The 23,040-nt window shown below is 48.0% G+C and overlaps 8 protein-coding genes across 8 annotated transcripts; 3 read left to right on the forward strand and 5 right to left on the reverse strand.

The window, feature by feature from the left end:
• Window positions 1-114: 114 nt before the first annotated feature.
• On the reverse strand, window positions 115-2,118 carry nfr1 (putative AIF-like mitochondrial oxidoreductase (Nfrl); the record flags this gene model as incomplete). Its single annotated transcript, XM_015547084.1, has 3 exons — window positions 115-1,463; window positions 1,521-1,710; window positions 1,770-2,118. Coding segments are annotated over 3 exons (1,782 nt in total), but the record flags the coding sequence as incomplete, so codon positions are not given.
• Window positions 2,119-3,136: 1,018 nt separating this feature from the next.
• On the reverse strand, window positions 3,137-6,580 carry ANOM_001828 (uncharacterized protein; the record flags this gene model as incomplete). Its single annotated transcript, XM_015547085.1, has 3 exons — window positions 3,137-3,860; window positions 3,924-6,155; window positions 6,228-6,580. The coding sequence occupies 3 exons, from the start codon at window positions 6,578-6,580 to the stop codon at window positions 3,137-3,139; spliced, it is 3,309 nt and encodes a 1,102-aa protein (XP_015411231.1).
• Window positions 6,581-7,591: 1,011 nt separating this feature from the next.
• Window positions 7,592-9,698, reverse strand: ANOM_001829 (arrestin (or S-antigen), N-terminal domain protein; the record flags this gene model as incomplete). Its single annotated transcript, XM_015547086.1, has 5 exons — window positions 9,482-9,698; window positions 9,276-9,389; window positions 9,008-9,220; window positions 8,344-8,916; window positions 7,592-8,293 (listed from the first exon to the last, which is right to left on the reverse strand). The coding sequence occupies exons 1-5, from the start codon at window positions 9,692-9,694 to the stop codon at window positions 7,592-7,594; spliced, it is 1,815 nt and encodes a 604-aa protein (XP_015411232.1). The 5' UTR covers window positions 9,695-9,698.
• A 744-nt stretch (window positions 9,699-10,442) lies between these two features.
• ANOM_001830 (triglyceride lipase) lies at window positions 10,443-13,559 on the reverse strand (the record flags this gene model as incomplete). Its single annotated transcript, XM_015547087.1, has 13 exons — window positions 10,443-10,468; window positions 10,539-10,573; window positions 10,641-10,877; window positions 10,931-11,060; window positions 11,122-11,160; window positions 11,213-11,301; window positions 11,504-11,744; window positions 11,834-12,050; window positions 12,740-12,838; window positions 12,934-13,034; window positions 13,166-13,199; window positions 13,257-13,295; window positions 13,353-13,559. 13 exons carry the CDS (start codon window positions 13,557-13,559, stop codon window positions 10,443-10,445), a joined length of 1,494 nt encoding a protein of 497 aa, XP_015411200.1.
• A 76-nt stretch (window positions 13,560-13,635) lies between these two features.
• On the forward strand, window positions 13,636-13,960 carry ANOM_001831 (protein PET117; the record flags this gene model as incomplete). The annotated part of the gene is made up of 2 exons (XM_015547088.1): window positions 13,636-13,731; window positions 13,787-13,960. The coding sequence occupies 2 exons, from the start codon at window positions 13,636-13,638 to the stop codon at window positions 13,958-13,960; spliced, it is 270 nt and encodes an 89-aa protein (XP_015411199.1).
• Window positions 13,961-15,334: 1,374 nt separating this feature from the next.
• Window positions 15,335-17,089, forward strand: ANOM_001832 (indoleamine 2,3-dioxygenase family protein; the record flags this gene model as incomplete). Its single annotated transcript, XM_015547089.1, has 6 exons — window positions 15,335-15,825; window positions 15,910-16,223; window positions 16,285-16,445; window positions 16,497-16,631; window positions 16,688-16,798; window positions 16,865-17,089. 6 exons carry the CDS (start codon window positions 15,335-15,337, stop codon window positions 17,087-17,089), a joined length of 1,437 nt encoding a protein of 478 aa, XP_015411202.1.
• A 389-nt stretch (window positions 17,090-17,478) lies between these two features.
• Window positions 17,479-19,543, reverse strand: ANOM_001833 (Leucine Rich Repeat domain protein; the record flags this gene model as incomplete). The annotated part of the gene is made up of 7 exons (XM_015547090.1): window positions 17,479-18,150; window positions 18,208-18,733; window positions 18,786-18,910; window positions 18,972-19,082; window positions 19,141-19,275; window positions 19,347-19,441; window positions 19,531-19,543. The coding sequence occupies 7 exons, from the start codon at window positions 19,541-19,543 to the stop codon at window positions 17,479-17,481; spliced, it is 1,677 nt and encodes a 558-aa protein (XP_015411201.1).
• Window positions 19,544-20,876: 1,333 nt separating this feature from the next.
• ANOM_001834 (uncharacterized protein) lies at window positions 20,877-22,765 on the forward strand (the record flags this gene model as incomplete). Its single annotated transcript, XM_015547091.1, has 3 exons — window positions 20,877-21,100; window positions 21,153-21,233; window positions 21,287-22,765. Coding segments are annotated over 3 exons (1,764 nt in total), but the record flags the coding sequence as incomplete, so codon positions are not given.
• Between the last annotated feature and the right edge of the window lie 275 nt (window positions 22,766-23,040).

Below are 23,040 nucleotides of genomic sequence, written 5' to 3' on the forward strand. Positions count from 1 at the left end.
TATATCTGCATGTTATATCTTATATGTGCAAAGCTAGACCAATCGACAACGTTGGTTGTTTGATCAAATGGTGCAATAAGCTGATAATATATATCGATTGGTAACCATATAAGCTTTTTTTAAAGACTTAAATAGCGAGCTCACCCATGAATTAAGAGCAATCAATAATCTGTACTATCGAAGCAAACAATGTGAATTAAATCCTTATACCCTCCGGCAACCCTACTTTCAAGACATCAACACCACTTTCAATCTGGGACTTAGACGGCATATCCTTCCGGCGCATCAACTCCGCACACTTCACCATAATGGGATCCATGCCCATCGTGGCAACGGCAACCACTGTATCGCCCTTACAGTAGTATGCGGCGAACTTGGCGTTCTTGGGCTCGCCCTTCAAAACCATGCTATCCCAGCCATTTGGCGTATTGCCGCAGTACCGCAATTGAGCGCCCACGGCAGACCAGAAAATTGGGATGAAGGCCTTCGGTTTCAGGGATTGTAGCGATGAGGCTGAGCTTGCGAGGCTATGAACAATGGCTCGGGCGACGCCGCGGCCAGCATTTTGCGCAACGTTCCAGTGTTCGATGCGAGTATGGGTGCCCTTTGGATCCGTACCGGGGCCATGATAAGGGTATGTAGCAATGTCACCGATGGCAAAGACATGATTGTCTAAACCAGGGACAGCAAAGTGCTCATTAGTTCTGATGGAACCGTCATTCTCTAAAGTAATAGCCTGATTGTTCTTGAGGAAGTCGGTTGCTGGACGCACGCCGACACCCAGAATGACTAGGTCGGCTTCGAGGATGGTGCCGTCATTGAGGTGGACTGCCCCGACCTTGCTGGAATCCGAGCTAGAAGGTGTGGCTTTCGCAACGCCGGCCTGAAGCTTGAATTTGACACCCGCCTTCTCCAGATTGCCTTGAATGATTCGGCCGACCTCCTCACCCAGGACGCGTTCCATAGGGGCCTTTTCTTGACCGACAATGGTGACATCGTTCTCTTTGGCGAGTGCGTTGCCCACCTCCATACCAATGAATGAGCTACCAACGACGACGATCTTCTTGTTCTTCTCGCCTACTGCCTTGAGGATGGACTGTACGTCGGTGACAAAGCGCAGGACGAAGATGTTGCCTAGTTCGTTAAAGCCTTCCACAGGGAGAGTGCGTGGCACACCTCCGGTAGCAAGTACCAGCTTGGTGTATGGGTATGTCTTGCCCGACTGAGTGGCCACAGTCTTCTTGTTGAAGTCCACCGACGTCACTTCATCAGTGACGGTCTCAACGGAGACGCTCTCGTACCACTCGTGAGGGCGCCACTCGATCTTTGAAGGATCTGAGATTAGAGCCTTGGATAACTTGGTTCTGTCAATAGGCAGATTGGGCTCTCGAGAAATGATGGTGATGTCACCCTTGTATTTCAACTCGCGAATGGCCTCTACAACACCAAAAGTACCGCTTCCACTGCCTGGAGTTAGATCCACTGCCACCAAGAATGTTGCATGCATTAAGAGATCTTACCCTCCTACAATGACCAACTTCTCCGGAGTGGAAGCACTGCACGGGGCAACCGGATCTCTTTGACCGGACTTAATGGTCGACTCCTCTCCCTTGATGTAAACCGCACCATTCTTCTCAAAGACTTCAAACTTATGCAAAGCTTTGGGAGCGGGCGCATCCTCTACATCTCCGGTACTGATATTAAAGCATGCTACGGATGACAATCAGTCTATAATGTCCTTCAGCTAAAGCAGAACGTGGCAGACATACCTCCATGCCATGGGCAAGTAATCCGTCCCTCCGGAGCAACAACACCAAGTTTCAACGGAGCTCCGTAGTGGGTACACTTAGGACTCATGGCATGAAATTGACCTTCAAAGTTTACCACCAGGACCTTACCGCCCTCTATACCTTCCACTTCGGACTCCACCTTGTCCATTTCCCTAATGTCCGCCAGGGACGAGATGTCCTTGAGTTTATATTCTTGTGCCATTTTTGGTGATGTGTGAAAGAGATTACAGGAATGTGCTGAAGAGAATGGTCGACTATGAACGGAAGCTGACCCGGCAGGTGTTGTGAGACGTCTAGATGACAGCGGGGTAAATTGAGAGCAAGGAGAAGTAGACAACAATAACCTAGAGGATGCGAAGCGGCGTGAGTGGGCTAAGTGGAGTGAGGTTGGGTGAGTGCAGCACGAGCAAGAGCAGACGATAGAATTGCGACAACCACAACGGCAACGGGGGGTGGCGGTAGAATAAGAAGAGGAAAAAGGGATATGACGAGGAGAGGACAGCGAGTAGAAAACAGGTGATGAGAAGCTGTTGCGCGCCCCGCGAGAGAGGGGTACGTGCATTAGGATTGGGCGAGTTCAATGGATCTGAAGAGTACCTTCTCAGGTGCTAGTAGGAATGAATTATCTACTACTTTAGTAGACGTTTGATAATTTTGTTAAGGGAATTGGAGGTTACTAAAGCTTATAGAGAGAGAAAGAGAGAAAGGAAGGAATGCCTTCATCTATGGATTATTTGTTCTCCTGCCTGCGGTCATGATTATTTCATAGTATTGGGTTTCATAGATTAAAAGATGAAATTAATTAATTCATTGATAGTTAAACTCCTTCTGGATGGAGCAATGCCATGACGTAAACGGACGGCCAATCAGCGACCAGGTTTTGTCAGACGTCATCAACGTCATCCTTCATCCATTTTGGCAGTTTATTGACTTATTGAACTATACACAGGATATCTCTTAATATGTACCATACCATAAACACATAGATACTCATACAAACCTTGATGGTCCAGAACCACCATCGCCAGATGGCGCAAGAGTACACCAACCAACAAGAAAGATCAAGGAGCCATTCGCTTACGATTCCGATCTCCGCTTTCCCCGCCGGGGTGATGGACTAATGCTGACCTCTTTCAGGACCTGTACTCTTGGCCCCACAGACGACAACCTGGTTTGTCTGCGGGTACTGGGGATACCATTCTGCATCCATCCTGGGCCTCGGGGAGGGCTGGATTGAGTCAAGTCGATTATTTCGCGGGATGTGGAGGAATCCCGAGTGCCCGGTGAGACGCTCCCTATGGCAGCGCTGAGCAATGATTCATCTTGCGACGGGTAGGACTTCTTTTTCATCCTTGTTGACCGGTGCGGAGAAGGCGAAGAAGGAAATTCCACTGCGGACACATAATCCATTGTCGTATCGCCTTCCTTAATGCTGTGTCTCTGCTTTCGAGAACTACGTCGACGCCGGGTTTCGCGGGCGTGGTCGCTTTTGTAGAACGGATTGGGAACGACGGAATCAGTCGATGACCGAGAGACGACCTTTCCGGAGGTTGATTCACTTCCCTTTTGACCGCAGGTGAGTTATTTGTCCCTTCATTGCCATCGAACAGCTGGTCCATCAGGCGGCCGAACGAAACTCCGCTCCCTGGGGTGCTAAGCACCTGCAGATCGTCGTCGGATGGCGGTAGCGATGAGAAATTATCCGGAAAAATGGGAGGCGGAGAAGAGTGGGACATAGACTGAACATCTTTTCCCGGAAGGGGATGAGGATCGGGGCGAGTGCTGTCAGAATCATTCGCTTTCTGATCCGTAGCAGATGACTTCAGCGCCTGCCCTGATGTCGGGCTATAAGGCTGGAACCCATCAAACGTCGGTGACTTGATCTCAGGACTGACACCTCCAGTAGAAACATGTGTGTCATCAGTCGTACTGCTTGTAGGTACCTCAGGATCCGGGCTGCTAAGCAGCTTGCTGGATTCCTTGAATGTCTGTTCACCATTTGCTAACTCGCTGGACGTCTCAGGCTGATTTGTAGCCGGACTGGGATTTCGCGGAAATACCTCTGGGGAACTTGGTCGGGTGAGCGCATGATTGCGAGGCAACTCGAAAGTAAAAGGAGATCAATGTACTGACTTGCTGGTCTGCTTAGTCTTTTCAAGTTCTGCAGGCCGAAGAAGCTTCGGCTCAATAAGATCGGCAAAGGACATCTCTCTGAAGCCGTCATCTTCACCATCGTCTTCGTAGCCCGGCATTTCAAATCCAGTGTACTGAGGTTCATCTTCCTCAAGCTCTGTTTCCTTGACCTGTCTGCGATCTCGCTTCGCAAGCCGAAGATTGAGGATATTATCATCATACAAGTCATGTATCTCGGCAACGCGAAAATCGGTCACGGTGGGTTGCCAATTTGTGGCCTTCGACACATCCAACTGTTTAAAGGCAAGTACGCATCCACGTTTTAAGTCATCTTCAACAAGATCGCGAAGAGAGCTTCGGTCACTTGGTACTGAAGGTAAATCATCTGATTTTTCCTCTGCATTCTGCGCATCTTCGTGATTGTTTGCCTCGATGTACAGTTGCTCCGAGTCATCGTAGTTGAGCTGCAGATCACCGTCGACAAAACTATCCTCACCACCTCCATTATCATCATCTTCCTCATCGTAGACTTGGAGTTGCTGGCGCCTTTTCCTCTTCTTCCCCAAGCCCTTCCGTTGTCTTATGAGGTCACCTGCTTCGTAATCCCAACGCTGCTCGAAAGGGAAAGGAGGCGGTGTTAACTGAATGTCATCATAAACGCATTCAGTAGCTCTAATTATGAGTTTATTTTCCCAGTCCTCCTCCAGGTCACTCTCAAGAGCACCTGTAGGCTCATCAGACACTTTCTTCTGAGGAACGAAATTGCTTGCCTTCCCAGCGAGTTTCTTTCGGGTAGCTTCCTCGTCTTCTTTAGTCCGCGGCGTTCTAACACCAAGTGAGCCGAAGAGTAACCTTCTGGAGCTTGCAACATCTAGGGTACGTCGTTTTGGCTCTGGACCAACTTCGCCGGCCTCCTCCACAGCAGCGTCACGCTCCTTTGTAAGCTCTTTCGACTGCTTCTGATTGCTTCCCTCCGCCGACTTTAGAGGGGAAAAAGTACCGTCGGTGATGTCGATGCCCCCTGATTCAATATCGCGCAGCAACCTTTGTCGTCTTTCCTCGAACTCTTTCATCTCAAGGCCTTTACTGGAACCCGAGCTTTCAGGCACAAAACGCCGGCCCTCATTCTTTTCCTCCCAGTCTCGCAGAGCAGCAAAATCTGCCTCCGCGGGTAACGCACCCAGCTCCTTCAACTTTGACAGCCTTCGTCGCAATTTATTGCGTTGATTGCTCTTCTTCGTTTTTATGGAGCCATGGCCAGGTGGATTGGCTACAAGTGGAGCCGCTGATATCTCTTCATCTTCCGACTCTGAAGTGGAAATTCCTGAGTCAGAGCTAGAATCATCACTTAGTTCGGAGGATGATTCATCCGAAGAACCTGAGTCCTCATCGGAGTCTGTGACACTGGAGTCACTCACAGAAGAGCTGCTGGCACTGTCGCTTGAATTAGAGCTTGACTCCGAAGCTGATGGTACTTTGGTTAGGGAGGATTCTTGGGGAGGAAGCATCGGCGATTCCTCTTTTTGCTGACTGAACCTAACTGCTTTGGAATCCCTTCGGGAGGACCCTGTTTCTGAGGAAGCCTGAATGGCCTGTGCAACTGAACCTCTGGTTGGCACTGCCTGCGGGATACTCAGCCTTGAGCGCAATGCGTAGCCTCTGCGCTCAGCTTCATGTTGTTCATCATCCGTGGGCTCGGTTTCTGGCATGGCTGAGATATCTAGATCCTCTTTTAGGTCCTTCAACTCATCTTCCAAGTCCCTAGCATCGATATCGGATGCGTCTGTGTCACTTTCTGATGCTTCGGCATCTTCAGTGTTATCGACATGATGGCGAATAACGGTACCATTACCAGCATCCTCGTGACTCTCATGGTAGTCCTCATATTCATCCTCATCATCATCGTCATTATACTCCACATTACCATCCATAATACCACTTTCAGGCTCATCAACGCCTCTGAGAGCAGAAAGCTCTTGGAAAGAGCGAATTCGCGGAAGATCCCACTCCGTATCCTCCTCGTGATATCCTCCTATATTATCTTGCGTCGCAAATGTCGTACGCCTTCTCTTACGTGGGGGGATCGTAATCGCAGGTCTTGAAGAGACAGGTCTTTTCAGAAAAGGTTTTCCAAAAGGTACACCGTCTATGAGGTGCTTGCCATCGGTCGAGATTTGATGCCGCCCAGTCAATCGCCTAGCCCGCAAGTCGGATATTTGTAGTGCGCGAATCCTTGATTGGTCGGGTGTAAGTAAACGACACTGTAATGCATGCTTCGTCGGTACATGGTGCCTGAGTACTCACAAAATTTCGTCGCCATCTCTTAAAAGACCTTCCACCTCCATGAAATGTAGACACTCGGAGCCCCCAACTTCAACTACATAGTCTTCAAGTCCCCATTGCCCACTGAATTCACTGTCAAACAGTGCCGGCTCCGTCTCAAGAGGAACAACCTCATTTACATCTTCCAGGAGCTGAGCAATAGTATAGCCGCCATTCGCATAGAGCGCATTAGGCGCGCGCGAAGAGGTAATAGCTGAAGCAAATGCAGGGAGCGCAGACGATGTATTCTGACCGTAAAGCGATGGCGATGCCGTCGTCCACAAAATGCGCGTTACGGGTAGACCGTGGCGTTGAATAACGAGGTGGAGACGCATGATGGGGAATGTCTGATTGATATATCTTTCCTTCTTCGGGATTATTGAAATTTGATCATTGAGAATAGCGCTAGTGAGGCAATGTAACATGCAATTGTAATAGGTGAGGCCCTGTAGGATTGATCGTGTCGGGTACTCTCACAGTTATGTAATAAAACAAGTAGCTCGGACCTTCTGGCAATGGGAAGAATATGTAGAGCCGGTAATTCAGTTAGCTAGAAAGGATTGAATTAGTATGGAACCAGCGAATCAATCGGGAAGAACATATTGTGGCAAGACAAATTTCATGGGGCGCGTGAAGTAACACAAGAGAAGCTCGACAAAAGAGAACCAGAGCTTACTTTTCCGAATTTAAATATCGCCCTAGACCTGATTCGTCCCACTAGTGCCTAAGGCCAACATAAGATATACTACTGGAATCACTCACCGCAAGTTAGGTAGGATTTATTAGTAGGAGTACTACAGAACTAAATGTGGACGGGAAAACAAACAATGAGATTTTCAGCCTAACTGTATTCTAGCCCTTTGTGGTTTAGTGAGAAAGGTGCTGCTGCGTCGCTTACAATACCAATACCATTGGGCACATGGATGGTGTTGAATAATCCAGAGAAGTAGTTACATGTATGTAGAATGGCATTACGATTACTATGTGTATCATGTACGAGTAGAGATAGGGGGATTACAAGTGTCCTATCCATAGAGAAGGTATGGTATCGAGCGCACTCAAAAGAAAAGACAGAAAAAGACAAGTGCCCCTAAAAACTCCAGTCGATGCACGTCTGATCCACGTATCACTTAAAACAACAACGGTTGCCAATGCGTCATTTTGCCGCTGCTCGGAGCAAGTGTTATCCATGTTAAAATCCCCAGACCCTTTACTTGGTGTTATCGCTTTTAGGCTTTTCCTAGCCCAAACAAGGCCACTAAGGCCGGTCGTTGAATATTGAGTTGAATTATGGAAGTCCACGGCCAGGCGCAAAAGAAGTCTATTAGTTGCGTGATCCCAGAAGATTAAGCATCCCCGGAATTTGGACCCCGTGGGACAGGCTTCCTGTTGGGAACACCTAGTTTTAGAGCCCGAACATCTGGCCTGGATGAATTTGGCTGTACTTGGCTTCCGGGCGACTGCGGTTGGTGATCTGCTACAGGCTGATATTGGGGTGGGCTGTCTTCCTGAAGAGCCGCGAGTTTGTGAATCTTGAGGACACTTTGTTGCCGTGCGACGGGGGATGTAGGGGGAGACCCGGTCTGTGGTTCGGGAGGAGTGGACGGAAGCATATCGAAAGACTCAGACGACGAATTCGCTTCGCGGTTGCTGTAGGGCGCCCGGGGCTCAGGATCCTTTCCCGGTTGAACTGGCGTGCTTGGATCAGTTCCAAATTCAATAGGTCTTCCGGTGGAGGAGGCAGCTGGTGGGTTATACTCGCGACGGGGGCCATCCACAGGACTCAGAGTTTCAGCCATTGCGTCCTCGTAGCTCGGGGGCGCGTCATCGTAACCATCCTCTGGATTCAAAGGTGCGGGAGGTCTAGTAGGCCTCGGAGGCATCGGAGGCGGTGCACTGGCTTCCTGGGAAGGTCGGCTTGGCTTGGTAGGAGAAACTGTAGGATGAATGTGCCCGCTTTGAGCCATGGCGTCCAGAAGCGCCTGGGGCGGGGAGATTCCAGAGTAGACTTTGACAGGCATCCGTAACGGCAGTACAATGAGCTGGGGCTTGTATAATTAGTGGATGCGCATTAATGAGGTGAGGGGACTGAACGTACTTTCATATTACCGACAGTGCCATGACTCAAACCAACCCGCACTTCTAACTCATATGTCCTCGAGATATTGCAAGTTTCAAAGGTTGGTGCAATTGAGCTTGGGAGAGGTATGTGACTCCACATACTGGCATCGATAGTCCATTCAGTGCCGACTGGATCGCCTCCTCTTCCAAGTGGAATAGCCATATTACTGCGGCTGAAGATGACCGAAGTGTTGGTTTCATTCCGTTTTAGGTCATGGGCAAGAATATTGGTATAGCCGATCAACTCAATTTGTAGTGTCTGCAAGAATATCGTTTCATATGACTCCGAAGTTTTGCTGACAAGGATACGTAGCGGGATGGGTTCGTTACATGTGAGTATCGAGGGATTCGGTAATCTGATGTCTGCGGATACGCGAGGCGAATCACTGGAAGAATCTCGGAGAGAAGAACTGGAGCTTTTTTGAAACAAACTCTTCATCTTTGATGTACTGGGGGCTTTGGCAAACTGATGTTGACGTCGTGCATATGTTTCTTCGCCCGGATTGCCGGTTCTCGGCGGTTCAATGGGGAGGAAGTTTATATTGGTAATCTACAATAAAGTCAGCTTTTCAAGCAAATGTACCACAAGCCGTTTCGGAATGGTGTCTATTCAAGGTTCGAAACTTGGTTTGCATACATACCGTCCTTATATTTTCTTTATAGAATTGCGGCCTAATCACTGTTGCTTTGACGTAATATTTGATGTCTGCCATTTGAGGGAAGCCACTCAATGATGGAGGTAATGTTTTCTTCACATGTCGATGTGTATCGCGAGCTACCTCAACTTTGAGACCACTAATGTTGAGGTTGGTGAGCATGCTATTCTGAAAGCTACATGCATTGTTGAAGGGAAACTAAGCCAAAATCAGCACATCTCACCATGTTAGGACATTGATTTCTCTAGCCTACCTTGAATTGAAAGGGATACTCGTAAGTCCCTGCAGCAAAGGTCCAAACGGTATTCGGAGTGTTCTCATTGAAGACAGCTGGTGTTGGGAAGAGATTGAGGATCTTGTATAAGATCTATCTGATCATGAGCAAAGGTAGAAGCGCGAAGAGAAAAGAAAAAAAGAATGAAAGAAAGAAAAGAGAAGAAAAGTAAAGGAGCGCCGTACCTTATGAACCTCAATCTCGGTGCGCTTTTTATCAGATTGCTCATGGTGTGGATGTCGCGGTCCTGAAAGGCGGGTTCGACTTTCTCCTTCCAATTTAACTTGGATCCCACTTATTTGAGTCTCTGAAGTCAGTTTTACCACAACCTTGCCCGTGAGGAAATCGAGGTTGGTAAAGTGCGTGTGCGGACTGTCGATGTAGAGAGTTGCGGACATTGCGGGACCACCTCAACTGCACGAGCCACCACTCCTCCAATGGGCCGTCTGAGTCGTTGCAATATTGAGTGGAAGAAAGAAATGTAAGCTCAAAATCCTCAGTTGGTAGCTGAAGACTCTTATCAAGCCCGACCAAATATTGTGTGGGTCAAAAGAAACAAAGGAAGTTGGGGCGGAAGTCCGGCAAGCCCTACGAGATATACGAGGGGGGGATGACGTTAAAAGTCAGGGACAAGAACAGCGGGCGTGGGGCAGCGATTCACCAAAGTCTCGGCGCGTAATAAATACTGTAAAAGGAACAAAAGAAGTAACAAACAGAAAAGCGTAGACTAGACCGGTCCCTTTTTAATCTAGCTCGCCTTAGATTATAGAGTACAGTTCGACAGTATTTATTAAGGTCCTGATTCATTTCAATGCTTTGTCAATGGGAGGATCATCCAAGGGTCTGGTTACATTTTAATGGGTCTGGCCCGTTCATTTAATGGCATTGCCGACGGCTAAGCCACTCTCTCACACCGTGCAAGTGTTGCACCGCCACCTTCCATGAAGTATTAAGCGCCTTATCATGGACTCTGACAGCAAACATGGGCCAGTGATAAAATGTGTCATGATCACCCATGGATGATTCTGATTGGGTATACACACTTTCTAGAATGAACTAGTAGTCTAGATCCGAGCCCCCCGTGGGTTATACGAAGTATACTCTAGGCACCAAGATTCTTCAGTAGCTTCTCAACGCACAACCACATTATAGACCCTCCTTCGCAAGCATGTCTGAGAAAATACATTGTACCAGACCGTCAGCTACATATACTCGAGTCACGTCTGAATGGTTGCTACATACCTGCAATGGCAAGGTAGAACGCGAGTGCATTGAACCTAGGATCGAGCATTAATGTCAGCTACGATCAAACGGATTTTGGGAACGGAAGGCTACTAGACGGACCTTCTCCTGTTCCCCGTGACCTCACCAGCTAGCCACTTTAATCTGTTAGTCCAATTTATCAGGTCCAAGTGGTTCACCCCCATGAGGGTGCCCTTATAGCCGTCTTCCCCTCCCCACCTGCTACTGGCAACGCTCACTAGCCCGTCATTATGGCCTTCGACCTGTTCAAGGTACCTATGGGATAGGCGGAATACAGACCAAAAGCTTGGCTGCATTGATGCCCCATAAGAAAAGTATCTGCACCGACTCAGCCTTACATTAACTAACCCACGGTAACAAAGAACACATACCGGACGTCTTCAACATCAGGAGTGGTAGGATTGAACGTCTTTTCCATGTAATTTCGTGTCAACTGAGCGAAAGCACCTGTCTCAAACTTTATTTGTTCGAGAGCATAATATACTTGAGCAAGACGCTCATCTATACATCAACATCATGAGCTTCCTTGGTATGTCATGATCGGGGTGCCAGACAAACTAACCACCGATCTGCTTTAGAAGGTAGTCCGCAACTGACGAGCCTGCAGTTTGATTAGCTAGCAGTATCTGTTTAATACTCATGCTGCGATTGACCTCTGTGAGGAGTTGCAATGGTCGTCAGAGATAGAACTTTAAAGTTCTTCGGTCGCAGATGGCTGATCATATACCGGGAATCAAGCCCACTAAAATATGAATCAATTTAACGGACTATTCCGTTTGACATGGAGGCCTCACCCCTAGTGAGATGTGTGAATGAGCATGTCCTTTTTAAGCATTAGTTGGATATTTTGTTTACCATGCTATGACTGTGCTGGGTTAGCTAAGTGAGCCGAAGGCTTCCCAAAAACTCGATACCGACAAAGAAAAGGTGGTAATATTACATACGCAATAATATTAACAGCCTTCCCTTGAGCACCAGCAGCAATATCCTTTGCTAGTTCCTCAGCACGTGCTTCGATGGACCCCGAAGGAGGTACTGTAGCGGTGATGACCTCAATTCCTTTCACTAAAAGCGCCTCTTTAATACCGCGCCAGTATTGCACACTAGGAAAGTAAGGACCGGCGAGGCGTAATTCATCGAACCCAAGAAGCCCATGCGCCAGGACAATGGCGTGCTTTGGGGTGTCTAAGTCAGTGTATTAGTGCTGATGAACAGTGTTTTTGCATGCATACAGACACAACTCTAAGGAATTGAAATAAATGGCAGCAACTGACCATAATCTTTCCGAATTGCCGCATATTCATCCTCAATGACTTTCCCCAGCCCTTCCAGTCGTGGGTCAGACCCCGTGGCCTCATGGAGATGAGACCTACAAGTTAACGAATGGAACTCGCGCGGAATTCGATGATTGAGCCGAGGGTACCGACAGACGCTCTTCAGGCTGACAAACCTATTGTTTGCGCGCAGAGTAACGACGGCGTATCTCATCTTCTATATTCCTAATGTGTGGTTTGGAATATGATGTTATTGGGGGCATTGCGGGATGATGTAATGGCTGCCGGAGCCTTAAAAAAAGTGTGCCTCAGGCTAAAAGAATTGAGAAATACAACTAAGGCATGTGCCAAAACATCAGCTTAGAGTGAAACATGGCAGTTCAATATGAACCTGTGTAAGCGGTTTGTACTAGGCCACTGGCGAGCAAAAGGCTGTCAAAGGCCTAGAATACTATTGAAGTGCCTATCTGTCTATGAGTATGGACTCTAGGGAACAATGTAAACATCGGGCTGCTGTAGCCTTCGAGCTAAGCAGATGTCTAGAACCCCGACTCAATGTTTTTGATAGTAAATATTGTCCTATCAGAGCCATCCGAGCTCGATGGTATTTCAAGAAATACCCCATCCATATAGAGCCACGACCCAGATCTTGCCAAAGCCGAAGTAGGCGTTATTCAGCGTTGACAACATCTGCCGGGGTCGGCTTCGATGAGATTAGACGCGGTTAGAGCCAAAACAATGAAACAAACGCTATATTCACAGCATTTAAAATAGTAAACCCCAAATAAACATATCCCCTCAGTGTTGCCAGAGAAGCCCCATGGCCGCACGCCTATGCCTGGCTCAAAATCTTTTCGGAAGCCTCAGGCTTCACATCAGTCAATGCACTGATAAGTCTTCGACAACCTTAGCGCCCTTGCTGTTTCCAGCTTCCTTGATTTCCTGCAGCTTCAATTCTGCCTCCTTGTTTGCATCCTCTTCGGCTTTCTTGTATCCGCTCGAGTGCTAATGTTGAGGGACATGTGCAGTTAGCCATTTGAGCCCTGTAAATCTACAAATAGAAGATATCCTTAACACTCATTGAGCGGGATCATGCTCACCTCAGCCTCGAATTTCTTGAACTCTTGCTCTTTCTGGTTTCTGTATTCCTCGATTTCCTTCTGTGCCTCCGACTTCGCGTCCCTTATGCGCTTCGTACGGTCTAAAGATTACACATCAGGTCTGTGCATGTTATGTCGAGAGGACTGGGGGAAAAATCATACATTCTCTAGCTGAACAAGCACGATGCGTCAGTACATTAGATGTTTCCAAGTTTGTATCTAACAAGCATACCTTGTTGAACAATCTTCTGTGCCTCTCTCTCAGCCTAGTACTTGCGTTAAATCATGCAACCTTTGCGATGTATCATGCCAACATGACCTACATCGAGGAGGGTTTGAATGCCTGCGGAGTTCTGAGCGGACTATAGCATATTGTTAGCATCACCAGCTTTCACAACCACGCATATCCATGTACTCACCATGTTTACTAGTATATGCTCTTGGCTGACAACGAAAATCGAAAAAAGAGAGAGGGAAGGAGTAAGGATACAGTACAGATAAGGCTGAGGCGTGGAGATGCGCCGAGGATCTCCCCGACGAGTGGTCAGCTCTAGGCGGTCTGTATTCTGCCATTTATCACCGCCATGGTGATAGTGGCCGATAATCCGCTGCAGGTTCTGGATCATGCCAGAGTTCTTTGGATCTGTGGTGTCTGCTAATTATTTTTCCTAATCCAATATTCACAATTGGAAACATATAAAGATGTCCCGAGCATCTAAGCTGACATTGGCTGCTACCGGCTTGGGTACGGCGGGAATTATCTACTTCGTTCACTGGGCACAAGAACAAGAGAAAGCTGTATGTACCTTGCTCTGAAACGTTGACCGATGCTAACTCTTGGTCATTCCTGAAGTCCATGCATAAGGGTGTTGAGCGAGATATGGAGAAGCAGCGCATTCGACAAGAACGGCAGGCCGAGTTCGAGATTCAACGAAGACTTGAAGAAGAATATAGGCAGCTTCAAACTGTCTCCCCGAGCATAGAAGATCAGAGTGGAGACAAAGCGAAACAGGGGAGAGGGACATAATATTCAAAATCATTGAAACAGTGTTAGATTGAGTTGGATGTTATGCTCTACGCTATAGGCTATCATCTGGTGAGTCCAAAGCCCTTAGGGAACAACTACTTTGAAGAGTGGCCCTCAAACATAACTAAACTGAATATAGTGATAGATGACTGGCTCCTGTATAATATACCCGAATGTACAGTACATGATATAGAATCCCTGCTCCGACGCACGCACTCACTTTTACATTGTCATCAGGATGACTTTGGATCTCTTGGACGCACATGTATGACCTTCTTATGTAGCTGCAGTTTAGCATCACAACTATCGATTGGATGTGGCGGAGAGTAGATGAAAGACCATGCCATGGATCTTATCATCGAGAATCTAGAAGCTTCTTAAAGCAGACACCATAGTCTGTTTTCCTGCCCTCTACTTTTTTCTCCAGATCGCCTAGCATGCTCACAGTTTGCTCTAAAAATATATATATAGGGAATTGTCCAGGGTATATATAGAGTGTTTCGTGAACAACACCGAGCATGTAACTACTAGTAGACACGGTATCGCACATAAAAGATGGCCGGCTATTATCGGAGGCCGGCCCAATTCCGGCCTCCTGCAACTAGGAAAGGCTATTTTGCTCTTGATCCGGACTTCCTGACGAATCAAGGAAATTTATGTGGGGTAATATGTCTTGGCAGAGAGCGAAATATAGAGCAGACATGTCGCTTTACACGTACATTCATGATAAGTATACAATGAATATGCTTTGATTTGGAGGATTTCAGGCCTTAAGTGATGAGGTGGGTCTGTTATATACCAACATAGTCTTTTTAATTGGCATACAAGCTGCTAAAGCAAGAAAAGGCGTCACTGTAGCATAGTGAAGTCACTGCTACATTTGGCTTAGCGTGCCCCCGTGATCCTATCTTGCCCTCGATGCCAAGGATCTGTATAGATCTCTTGTATATGTCTTTGAGAATGAAGATATAGATAGAGGGGTTGGTGTTCACATCAGCTATTGCAAAGAGACCTCAATATTTCATATCAAGATGCTTATCAGTCGTGATATCACAGTGATACCGGCCAGAATCAAGTCTCCACGGGGTTTTCTCATTCTTTTGGTAATAGTGCCATCGAGGCCGGAATTGATACCGGCCTCTGAATGTTATAAGAATCGCCTCCTTTCCCGCCCAAATCCATTCATTCAAATCACTATTCTCGAGCCATAAGAGATCTCAATTCTCATCTAAAAAGCTCCCGTTTCCTTTTTTCATTCTCACTTCGTCTTTTGGTGGTCCCTCTACCTCTTTTCTTCTCTTTGATACATATTGTCTCCCATACAATTACTCTTAGATATAGACACTGTCTTTCCCCCTTTTTGTCACTTCCAAAATGACACAGACAAAGACTCCCCCAACCTCTTCTACCACGGTGAAGCGTTTCCCTCATATCCATGATGACCCGGCAACCTTGCCCAAGTCTTTGGACCCCTTCACTATCACCACGTCTACGGGCTTCATGCCCTTCATAATGTCCCCTACCCAACTGCCCGAACCCTTCCAACCTTTGGTGTCCTTGCTTGAGCGCCTTCCTGTGGAGAAGCTTGATGGTACCCCTGGTCTTCTGGCTACCTATGAGCTGGGTCCTGCCGTCCAGGAGCTTCCTGACCTCACCGCCGAAGTTGACAAGCTGGTCACTGCTGATGGCTCCCCAGACCTCTATGCTGTCACTGCTGTCTTCCGTGATTACTCTTTCTTGGCATCTTCCTACCTTCTTGAGCCATGCTGGGAGAACTGGTGCAAGAATCCTGACAAGGGGTATGGTCTGGGACGTGACGTGCTTCCTAGGGCTGTGGCTTGTCCTATGTACCGTTGTGCTCAACTGTATGTTACACCACCAAGCAATCCTATCTTCTCTCAATCTACATTGAGGTATCACACAAAGTTATACTAACTAACCATCATTAGCTTGGACATCCCCCCTTTCATGTCCTATGCTGCCGCATACTCTCTCTTCAACTACACCCTTGCCGATCCAAAGAAGGGTCTAGTATATGACAACCTCCGTCTTGTCCGGGCCTTTGAACATGGCCTGAACCCTAAGTCCTCCGAGGCTGGGTTTATCCTGACTCACATAGACATGGTCAAGGAGTCCAATGGTCTGATTAGCGGAGCCCTGAAGGTCGTCGACACCATTGAACAAGACGGTTCTCGTGCCGAAGTCAACGAAGGATTCAGAGAGATCCTGGCATCCATGGAGAAGATCGAAGCCTGCATGGAAGGTAAGCAACCTCCCAAAACCACAGCTACACCCAAACCGAACACAAAACTGATTCATCCTAGATATGTGGGCCAACTCCAAGCCCAGCGAGTACCTCTCCTTCCGTGTCTTCATTTTCGGAATCACCAACCAATCCATGTTCCCGAACGGCGTGATCTACGACGGCGTCCTCGACAACAAGCCACTCAACTTCCGTGGCGAAAGCGGCGCCAACGACAGCATGGTATGTGCTCCACCACCCTCCTATCTAACCCCCCAAAGCTAACCCACCCAGATCCCCCTCCTGGACCACCTCTGCCAGATCCCCATGCCGTCCACTCCTCTCACCAAGATCCTGCACGAGTTCCGCGCCTACCGCCCACTCCCCCACCGCGAGTTCCTCGCCTACATGAACTCCAAGGCCGAGGAGGTCGGCGTCCGCGACTTCGTAGTCAAGGATACTGAGACTGCATCCTCTTCTTGAAGACCCTGAACCATGTGCGGAGCTTCCGCTGGCGTCATTGGCTGTTTGCCCGCGAGTATATCATTCGTCGTACCCCTCACCCCACTGCTACCGGTGGTAGCCCTATTGTTACAGTATGTTTCCTTCCTGGAGTGTTATCAAGTATTGGAGATGAATCGATGGCTAACGGGTGGTTACAGTGGCTTCCTAACCAGCTCTCGGCTGTTATGGATATGATGATCTCGATCTACGATACTTATCTGGCTCCGCAGAAGGAGCCGGAGTATTCGGCTAATGGCTTGACTGGGTATGATGCCGCTTTCCAGAAACAGGTTGAGCCGATGATGGAGATGGTGCGTGATCAGAAGGATAAGTTGGCCAAGGAGGTTGAGAAGTGGTGCCAGGAGAGGGGTAACGGCTTCTGAGGACCGTGAGTGCCTATGAAAATGAATGCTGGTGTGGATTTGTTGCTTCTGTATATACCTGGACATACTAGCGAGGCCTGAAATAAATCAAGTACAACAAGATTTTGATTTCTTCCATTGCGAATAGGAATACCTAGCTCCATTCCTATCAATAATTTGGTTCCAATTTCGCTAAAATTCACTTCAGTAAGACGCGTCGTATTTTGTATTGTGTGTTTGTGTATAATTATGTATTTGGTTAAATTTCCCGGAATAGTTGATCAGATTCGCTGAATATACTCGGTAGCATGGTAAAAGCACCGCTCGCTAAGGCAAAGTTGACGCCAGGACGCCAGTATCGTTCATGCAATGATTCTTGGAGTGCTCGTCTTTGTATACATATCATCGGGTCAGGTGATTATCTCAATGCCGTGTGCCCGACCATATGCGATTGCGTCTGGTGAGACATGCTCACACCCTTTTACATGTAGCCGTTCGATCTTCATGACATCGCCTTCAGAGGCTCGGGCATCAGCGAATGTTTTGATGGAGATGCCAGTGATCTCGGTATAAGCCATGTAAATGACTTTCAATTTATGCATCTTCTCAACAATCATGTGCGAGAAGTCATCATTGATCCCGATAACATGGGAGACGTTGAGTTCTTTTAGATCGGTGGCATATTTGCATAGACTGTGCCAGAATGCAGTCCCGCGCAATCGGAAACAGCTGTCTACATGGAGTATCTCAAGTGGGGCTTTGGCTTCCACAAGAAAGATAAGCATGGTGTTATTCGAGACCCAAGGCACATCCCTGAACATAAGGGTCTTGAGTTCGTGAAACTCAACAGGACGCTGGTTAGAGAATGGGAATTCCTCAGTCGCAGCACCACCACAGATGCGTAGGTACTCAAGGGTAGATGGTAGAGTAAAATCATCACTGACATATATGCCGCTGATGTCCAGTCGCCGTAATCGCGTAAATTCTATTGGATTGAAAGAAGGAGGATAAGGGAAAAAGACGTCCGGATCTGAGTTGAGGCATAGCTCTTCGAGATTGGCAATACAATAGGGAAGAGAAGGCTGGAACAGTCAGTTAGCTGAGCTTTGGAGAGGGAGGTATAGCAGGGTGAATAGTACTTGTTTGCGAGGGATATGCAGGGCAGACGTATGTCCGTTTACCCACGATCCATCTGTGGTGCGAAGGATTATGCTCCGCAGATGTGGGAGCTCTGAGGGCCAATGCACTTTTGATGAAGGTGAAGTTTTGGCTTTGTGTATTTTGATATTCTCAAGGAGAGGCAAGCTTCCCAGAAATTTCGTAATATACTCCTGCGGCACCGGCATATCCCCTGATATTATCAGCGTTTTCATACGTCGGGAGCCTTTGAACATCTCATAAAAGTTCTGGCAGCTAAATGGCGTCCAGACTTCCAAGTATTCTAATCTTGGACACCTGCTGAAGAATTGAAGGACTTTTTCTGTGGAACTAGACGATATGTTCTTCACAATAGCATGGGATACCATGGACTTTGACCGTCGAATGTAAGCCAGGACGGAACACCAATGGATTTTGCTGCGGGCACCAGACAGATCAATCCGCATCCATAAGCTTCGCATTGAGGATAGGAAACTGTCCCATTGTTTGGATACACGAAGGATGGCCCTTGAGGATAACAATTAGAATGGGGCGTGAGACGGCAATTTGAGCCACGTACACGATCTGCTTGAAGTCAAGATGCTCTAACACCATAGCTGCTATTTCCAGAGGCAGCACACTGAATGGGTCACGGCATTTAGACGTTAATTTATCTCGAAGCTTGTTGTGTAGTTGTTCTACGAGCTACGTAGGTCAGCATAGGCCTGGAGATGAGGGTCAACATCCACTGGACAGTAGCACTGACCTCACGGCGAGGATTATTACTAGGTAAGGTCTTTAACGCATATGCGTAGAGTTCTAAAGCCTTCTCGGGCTTTCCGTCCAAGAGAAGGCATTTTGCGCAGCGAAGATATCCCTGGTTCAAATTAGCAAAGGTGCATGAAGGCTCTGGACACTTGGCAATAGGGCTATACGCGTTCGTCCTGCTTGTCCTTTTTGATCATCTGCCTCGCATCTTTGAGCGCCCGATCAGATTGACCGAGCTTAGTGTATGTAGCGGCACGATTATCAAGTACACCAAGAAAATCAGCATCTTTACTATTTAATGCCTGAGGCAAACCATGCCGTTGTTAGAGTTGACAGGCTGAATGAAGTCCGATGGAGCATTGACTCGCTGTACCTCTGAGAAAGCATCTATGGCAGCCTTGAAGCTACCCGTCTGGTATAATTGTTGACCATGCCGCTGTAAGGCAGCTGCTTCGCCACGCGCTGGAGCTATGGTTCGTTAGTCTCACGCTAATGATCATCAGAGCACCGGACATTTCTGTTGAAATGTTTTAGAGTTTGAGGGTCTTAACACGTACGTTGAGAGCCCATCATACCAACACTTCGATTAGACTCAGTCAGAGCTCCATGCTGCGAGGAGATAAACCACCGCGACTGGATGTGCTTGTCTTTTAATTAGGCTTTGCTAAAGAGACCAAAGTCCCCCCACTAGTCTTAATCTGGAAAGGCGTCCCCATCGAACACGGGACTCCACTTTCGAGACAACGAATCTATCACTAGGATCTTCCGTTCGCATGGATGCCCTTGTTACTTACCAAAGTAGTCTTGCTACTTTACAGAGACTATCACTTGAATGAATATTAGGCTAAACTGGTTTGTTCTCGTGTGTATTGCCCTAATTAGTTCAATCGAGAGTAGTCTTCTATTCGTATGATAGCATCCTCGGGCAGCATTGCATATGCACAGTGCTTCGTTTGCGCTTGACTTGTCAGCTTCGACTATTAACTCGACGCGAAGAGCTCTACTTCTGTTTGGCTTACATACGGAGTACCCATGTATTCCTCGAGGCCCTGAGCTATATATGTCTGACAGGACATAAGGACAGAGCCATTAAACGAACCAATTGGCCTTATATATGGCACATCAGAATAATGTGTGTCATCGGCGATGCGAGGAGTAGGCTCATGTATTCAGTATCTAGTATTCGATGGACATCATGGAAGGTGTGCCCGGTCACTGGGATTAGAACTCGTCCTTGGAATTCTCTGACAGGTAATAATTTATGCAGCCAAGAGTTGATCTCCCTTGGAAAAAAAAAGAAATTCCAAAATAAATTAAGACAAATAAGAGATAAACAAAAGATACATACGAGATGGCGGCACCATGTCACATTACCGTACTAGGTTACACATGAGAGTCTCTCAGCTATGAAAGCGATAAACAGTGGGTGTGTGGCTGAAGAAAAGGCCAGCACCGTACGCCGGAGTACATTTACTTCGTAAGCTGTGAGTTGCGCGGAGTAATGTGTGTTATTCTTGAGCAAGCAACGGACCGAGATCGGATGTTCTGGCAATAATTGTAAGCATCGCGAGTTTGACACAGATCGGAAACGAACGATTGCCATTATTCTGCTGTACAACAGAGACCAGGTTTATCTGAACCAGAGTGTACCGGTATGGATGCAGGAAGATGCGACTGAATCTGGAGTAAAAGGTCCTTGTACAGAGTAGAACCAAAGCGGCTTAGTTCCAAGTCCGCCTGGCAACGGAGGCGACGATCATGCGACTGCGCATTTGGTATATTCGGTCCACCGCGGAAAAGGCGGTGTTTACATTCTTCCCCATTCGGAATCCCTGCAAGTGAAAATAACGGCCCGGGGCCCTTGCGAAACGTTTTGAATTCTCACGACTTAAGTCGCCCGATCCCCGCCAGTTCATCCAATATTTGGCCGACAGCTTGCAGGCAAGCATGGAGCCGCATAATTTGCAGGCGGCATCTACCTATATAAATAATGTGCTTCTCGCCCGGGGGCTGCTGAAAAGTGGCAGGCCGATTGATTTCGCCCAGCCGGAGAATGAGGAGGGAGGCACTGGGGCTGCTATGGCGAGAGTCATCAACCTAGTGAATGATTTGGTTTTGAGGAGAGATGTATGTGAATGTCCTGCGTCATCTTGTACTTGATCTGACCGGATTGGAATAGCGCGAAGCCGAACACCGAGAGAATCTAGCGACAACGATTCGGACATTGCGAGCGGAGGATGCTCAAAAGACACTCGAAATTGTATGTTCTAGTGACACTTGAGAGGCTTTACAAGAAGCTAAGACTGCGTACAGGAGAAACTCAAGGCGAAAACATCCGAATTGGCCCGATCGGTCGCTTTGGCGGAAGCGCAAGAACGTGCCCAGAAAGCTAATGCAGCGAGTGCCGATGCTACAGTAAGACAACTGAAAGACCAAGTGCAACGGATGAAGACTACGATCCAACAAGTCCGGGCTCAGTGTGCCAACGATATCCGCAAGCGTGACCTGGAGATGCAGAGATTGAAATCCCACTTGGCAGAACGTCAGAGAGGGAAACGGGAGGGGCTAGGCGTGACAACCATCAACATAAACCCTGCAGTTGATCGATCCTCCAAGGCTAAGCTTTTGTCGGGTGGTGATAATGTCAACGACCCAGGCTACAGTCTGAAACAGGAAACGAACGATTTCCTGACAGAGTTATGCCAGAACCTGAGCGATGAGAATGATAGTCTGATTATGCTTGCGCGGAACACTGTCCAGACCCTGAAGGACTTACAAGGTTTGCCCCAAGGCGAGGAGAATGAAGAGTATTCGAACGGCGCAAGCGTGGGAACTCAAAAATCATCGCAAGGACCAGTTACTACGCTTCCGGCATCTTGTGAAGAGCTGTCCAACCAAATGGATAGGGTGCTGGAACATCTGAGAACACTCCTCACTAATCCCTCTTTTGTACCGCTTGAAGAAGTCGAGGTGCGCGACGAGGAAATTGGTAGGTTACGGGAAAGTTGGGAAAAGATGGAGAGCAGGTGGAAACAAGCTGTTACCATGATGGACGGATGGCATAGACGAATCGCCGACGGCGGTGGCTCAGTGCAAGCGGAGGAGTTGCGAATGGGTATGAGGCTCGACCTTAGTGTAGACTCGGCTCAGGATCTTGCACCTGCCGACGACGGGGAGACACAGACGCAGTCGCCAATTTACGAGGATCAGGAGGCTGAGGAGGAAGAAGAGCCCGCAGCCAAAGCTTCTCAAGAGAGCGTTGAGCTATCTCCGGCCTCTGCTGACACTCAGCTACCTGTACGAGAGGAAAAGTCTCAGAAGAGCTCTGATCGTGCGCTGAAGGAGCGGAGCGAGAATGTCCGCCCCGCGCGTTTGCCACGAAAGGTTTCTTTCACACCTGGACTCCATGGTTCACCTTGTGAACCTACCGGCGGCGATGATACTTTGCCAATCAAAGCACATCAGTCCGAGACAGTTACCCGCAGGCCGTCGAGGAGAAAACCGGAGACCAAGACGACACGTCAGGTACCCAGTCAGGCTAGCAGACTGCATGAGCCGAAAAAGCCAGGTCCGACCAAGGAACCGGGCGCCAGTTCACAAACCCGAATGAGTGTTTCTCAGAAACTAGCCGCCGCCGAGAGTGAAGCCCGCGCCGCGGAACAAGCCCGCAAAGAGGGCGAGAGCCGCAAGAGAGGCCGCCCAGTGAAGGGTTCTAAAGGGAGCCAGGATCGGCGAAGAAGCACTCTCACTAATGACGAGCTGGGCGAGCTGATGGGGATGACATCCCGGTGAACAAGTTATTGTAAGCCAGCGTGTTTAGGATATGATTTGTTTGATACCCTCCAGTGTAAATACTTCTCTGCCTGCTACCAGTTAGCTGCATACGATTGTCATGATTTGACCTGATCTGGCGCATGGGAACTCTTCTGTCTTTAGTCGGAAACATGTACTCGTTAATCATAATGCATCTAATGGATTGAATATGGGATCCGACATGCTGTGACCAATAAACATAACTACTGTTCATATTCATGAGGATATCCCGCAACCTCGGCAATTCTTGATTC

This window comes from Aspergillus nomiae (genome assembly GCF_001204775.2).
Source record: "Aspergillus nomiae NRRL 13137 chromosome Unknown contig00016, whole genome shotgun sequence".
Taxonomy (NCBI): domain Eukaryota; kingdom Fungi; phylum Ascomycota; class Eurotiomycetes; order Eurotiales; family Aspergillaceae; genus Aspergillus; species Aspergillus nomiae.